Source organism: Propithecus coquereli, unplaced genomic scaffold, assembly GCF_000956105.1.
Source record: "Propithecus coquereli isolate 6110/MARCELLA unplaced genomic scaffold, Pcoq_1.0 Scaffold358, whole genome shotgun sequence".
Classification (NCBI taxonomy): domain Eukaryota; kingdom Metazoa; phylum Chordata; class Mammalia; order Primates; family Indriidae; genus Propithecus; species Propithecus coquereli.
Window position 1 is genome coordinate 2245805 of NW_012149263.1, and position 4918 is coordinate 2250722.

The 4918-nt window shown below is 38.5% G+C and overlaps 1 protein-coding gene across 1 annotated transcript in view; it reads left to right on the forward strand.

Moving 5' to 3' along the window:
* Positions 1 to 3525, forward strand: part of HKR1 (HKR1, GLI-Kruppel zinc finger family member) — a 9796-nt gene extending 6271 nt beyond the window's left edge. Inside the window, 4 exon segments of the mRNA XM_012651502.1 lie at positions 1597 to 2297; positions 2299 to 2913; positions 2915 to 2963; positions 2966 to 3525. Of these exon segments, the coding sequence (XP_012506956.1) occupies positions 1597 to 2297; positions 2299 to 2913; positions 2915 to 2963; positions 2966 to 3141 (1541 nt within the window). The 3' untranslated portion in view covers positions 3142 to 3525.
* The last annotated feature ends 1393 nt before the right edge of the window (positions 3526 to 4918 follow it).

Here is a 4918-nt window from a genome sequence, read left to right on the forward strand (position 1 = left end):
ACAGTTGTTTTAATTTGATTAGTATTGAGTTTGAGCATCTTTTCATATGTTCATACGTTAATTGGCCTTGGTATTTGCTCTTCTGTGAATTGCCTGTTCAAATATTTTGCCTACTTTTCTTTTTCTTGATTTGAATTTTTTTTTTTTTTACAAATCCTAAAAATGAATTATTTATCAGTTAGACATGTGATATCTATGTTCTTCTAGTCTGTGGCCTACCTACCTGCTTTCTGAAAAGACTATTTTTGAAATAATTTGTCTCAATTTGTAAAAATAATACAGAAAGTTTCTATCTACTCTTCATCCAGTTTTCCCCAATGATAACATCTTATATAACCATAATACATTTCAAAACTAGAAAATTGACACTGGTAGGATAATACTTAGTAAACTACAGACTTTATTCAGATTCAAATTTCATTAGTTTTTACATGTACTTTTTAAAATTGTTGCTGTATAGTATTACAAAATTTTATGAGATAAATAAATTCATGTATCTACCACCACAATAAAGGTACAAAACCGTTCCATCACCGTGAAGACACTTTTCTGTGTTCCCCTCCCTCTTGATCTTAACCCCTGGCAACCACTGACCTGTTCCCCATTACTGCAATTTTTTTCACTTCAAGAGCGTTGTAAAATTTACCCATTATTACAAAATGGTCTTTTGTAATAATTTAAAAATTGTTTTAATGTGATTGGATTAGTGAATCGTTTTTGCTATGTGTTTATGTGTCTGATTTAAGAAATCCTCTTGGTGAAGATCATAAAGGCATTTAGATTTTCTTCTATAGATTAAAAATATTTTGCTTTTTATACTTAAATCTTTAACCCCTTTGGAATTGATTTTTTGAGTGTTGGGAGACAGGAATCTATTTTTATGTATTTATAAAGGCATAGCCATCAGACTTGGGGCCAATTCATTCAATAGTTCTTTATTTTCCCCAATTTGCAGTGCCACCTCTTTTATATTTTATATGTTCATATATTCATTGGCCTTGGTATTTCCTATTCTGTGAATTGCCTGTTCTTTTTCTTGTTGATTTGAAATTTTTTTTTTACCAATCCTGGAAATGAAATATTTGTCAGTTAGATGTGTGGTATATGTATAGATTAATTTCTGACCTCTCTGTTGTGTTTCATTGGTATATTTGCTTATCCTTGCACCCATATCACACTGTTTTAATTTACTGTTAGCTTTATAATAAATCTTGATGTCTGGTAGGTTAAGTTCTGCCATCTTATTTTTCACAGTGTTTGTTAGTTTTAGCCCCTCGATGTTCCATAAACATATTACAATCGCCTTGACAGATTTCGTAAAATATTCTGTCAGGATTTGACAGAATCCTGAATATTTTTAGCTAGCAGGCCACACAAAAACAGGTTGCAGGCTGAATTTGGCCTGTCAGGTGAGTTTGCCAACTCCTGCAATAGAAAATGTAATGCGTAAAGTAAAACGAATAACAGGTATTAGAAAGGATGTCTGGATGGGAGATAGCTTGTGATGTAAACATATTATGAATGACCAATGGGCAAAGCAGAATGGCCTAGGCAGGCCTACCTATGACTCCTCTGAAAATGTTCTTTTTTCAGCAGGATCAAAGCCAGAAACTCAACCTTGTCCCTCCTGCCCTCTGATATTCTCCAGTCAGCAAGCCCTCAGCCAACATGTGTGGCTGAGTCATCTCCCTCAGCTGTTCTCAAATTTATGTGCAAGAAATCCTCTCTGTCCAGGAAAAAACTATCCAGAAGATCAGAAACAACAGCAAGATCAATTTCTTGATCAATCATGCTTGAGTGACAAAGCAGAAATTCAGGAGAGAGAAGACGACTCCAAACCCCTGTTTGGGAAAGTAAGCAAAACTGGCACTTCAAAGGCATTCTCCAGCCCCCCTGAAGAACAGCTGGTAAAGTCCAAGGAAGACAACACAGTGGTGGATATAGGGCCCAAGCCAGAACAGAAGGCAGACCTTGAGGAAACAGACAATGTATTGCATGGTTTAGAAGTCTCGGGATTTGGAGCAATCAAATATGAAGAGTTTGGGCGAGGCTTTATCAAGGACTCAAACTTACTTGGCTTCCAGAAGACACACACAGGGGAGACACCTTACATGTACACTGAGTCGGGACAGAGCTTCAGCAGTATGTCAATCCTCATCAAAAACCCAAGGACAAAAAAAAAAAATCAAAAAAAAAACCCAAGGACACACTCTGGAGAAAAGCCTTATGTGTGCAGGGAATGTGGGCGAGGCTTTACGTGGAAGTCAAACCTCATCGCACACCGGAGGACACACACTTGGGGAGAAGCCTTATGTTTGCAGGGAATGTGGACGTGGCTTCTGCCAGCGTTCATACCTCATGGGACATAAGAGGACACATTCAGGAGAGAAGCCCTATGTTTGTAGGGAGTGTGAGCAAGCCTTTAGGCAGAAGTCACACCTCATCAGGCACTTAAGGACACACACAGGAGAGAAGCCTTATGTATGCACAGAATGTGGGCGTCACTTTGGCGGGAGATCAAACCTCAAGTCACACCAGAGGACACACTCAGGGGTTAAACCTTATGTGTGCCTGGAGTGTGGGCATTGCTTTAGCGTGAAGTCAAACCTCAACAACCACCAGAGGTTACACACAGGGGAGAAGCCATTTGTATGCACAGAGTGTGGGCGAGGCTTTACCCAGAAATCAGCCCTCATCTCACACTAGAAGATACATTCAGAGGAAAAGCCTTTTGTGTGCAGGGAGTGTGGGCAAGGCTTTAAAGAGAAATCAACCCTCATCTCACACCAGATGATACATTCAGGGGAAAAGCCTTTCGTGTGCAGGGAGTGTGGTAGAAGGTTTAGGCAGAAGACAAACCTATTTAGGCACAAAAGGGCACACTCAGGTGCCTTTGAGTGCAGGGAGTGTGGGCAAACAAAGCTTTCGTAATAAGTTAACTCTCATTAAACACCAGAGGGCGCACCTGGGGGGAAATCTCACATGTGCAGGGAGTGTGGGCAAGGCTTTAGCCGGCAGTCACACCTCATTAGACACCAGAGGACACATTCAGGAGAGAAGCCTTATATTTGCAGAAAGTGGGGGCAGTGCTTTAGTTGGAAGTCAAACCTCATCAGACATCAGAGGACACACTCAGGATAGAGACTTTATATGTGCAAGGAGTATAGTAAATCCTTTAGCCAGGAGTCACATTTCCACAGACACCAGAGGACACACACACAAGGCTGTGGCTTTAAGGCAGCCATTGCTAGATACCAAAGTGGAGATAGCTTATGTGTGATGGTGTGCATGAGCCTGTATTGGTAAGAGTCGTATCTCCAGTCCACCTGAAAGAGAATTGCTGGCCCAGGAGCTCTGCTCTTCCCCAGTGGGGATGATGGGTTGTGGAAGGTCTGTCAGGTAACTTGATGGGGGGAGTTACATATAAGTAGGTTAAAATCAGGGAATGAAGACTATTCCAGTGTCATTTTCCAAGTATACTTGAACAGTCCTTTCACAGTACCCTGGATGTTACAGAAATAACAATACTAGAGCTTGTCTTTTGATGTCTCTTTGACCTTCTAACTTAGCAGAACAAGAGAGACATGGCAGACTCTGTGGCTGATTTAATCTTGCTTCCCCAGACCATGACCCTGCAGAATCAGCCTCAGGGAGAGTTTCAGGGAAGGGTGAATTAATGGGGACAGGCTGCCAGGCTAGAAAGATGGTAAATATCCCAGCTCTAGGATTTGGGAAGAGGTATCCATTTTTTAAAATACTCTATGTTTTCTTGCTTCCTGGGGTTTTCTCTGGTTTCCAGGTTGAATCTATACTGAAGATATTTTTATTGATTCATGCATTTTAGACTAGAAGTATACTATGTGCTTTTGTGAAGAAAACGTACAATATGCAGAAATAGAAAATGAAATGATTTTCTTTTCTCCTTTGAATTAGCATACAACATCCCACAGGTAATTCTTGAGTTTAAATCTTTCCAACCATTATAAAACACATCATTTTTTTCTGATTGGGAATACTCTCTTTTTGAAAATGGCAGTGTCCTACAAATTAACTTAAAATTCTGGATCAGGTCCCAATTTTTTTCCTGGAACTTGACTAAGTGATTCTGAATTTTATATGGAAAATGAAGTTTCAAGATAGAAACTATAATAACATAAGTGTTTGTCCAAATATGGGTATTTAGAATAGATCTTTAGAACAATGTAAAACAAAACAGAAAAACCCATCTATTTATGAGCATTCAGAATGTGATGAAAGGATTTCAAATTGGAGTGAAAATGGTAATTATGAGATTCAGTGTTTGGGTCATTGGCTATCAGTTTAGGGAAAAAAATGTAGATCTCAAGGTCTCAATATATAAAGGAGTTAGAGTTAGGGAATCACAACTAAAATGCTATGAGATGTAATAGTCTTAATTTATATTTGTTCAATATCTAAGTCTGAGCAGAGTAAGAAGATCTAGTAAAAAAATATATATGAAGTATTATCTTAGGTTAAACAGCATGGCCTCCCCTCCCTGTCCCTCCCCCATGGCAGTTCATGGGCTGGCTTTTTTTACTCCTTCTCATTAGAAAAATACTTTTGAGTTTTAATCCCTTTGGAATCTTAGAATTTAATTATTCTTTTGTAATATAAAGATTCCAAAATTAAACATACACCTTTTACTGTTTTTTAACTTTTAGAAAGAATATCACAGTTTTCAATTTAACTCATGAAAAAAACTAAAAGATTTTGCCTTAAATTGTTAACAACCTTTAACAAGAAAAAATAGAGCAGCTATGCTACATGAGAACTCAAGTAGATTTAAAAAGATACCAAACCTTGAGAGACAGTTTCTATGGAGCAAAAACCAAACAGAGAGAAGTGGAAATGTTCTGAGAAAGGGGTACAAAGGAGTCCCATCTTTTGGCCCAGCCCT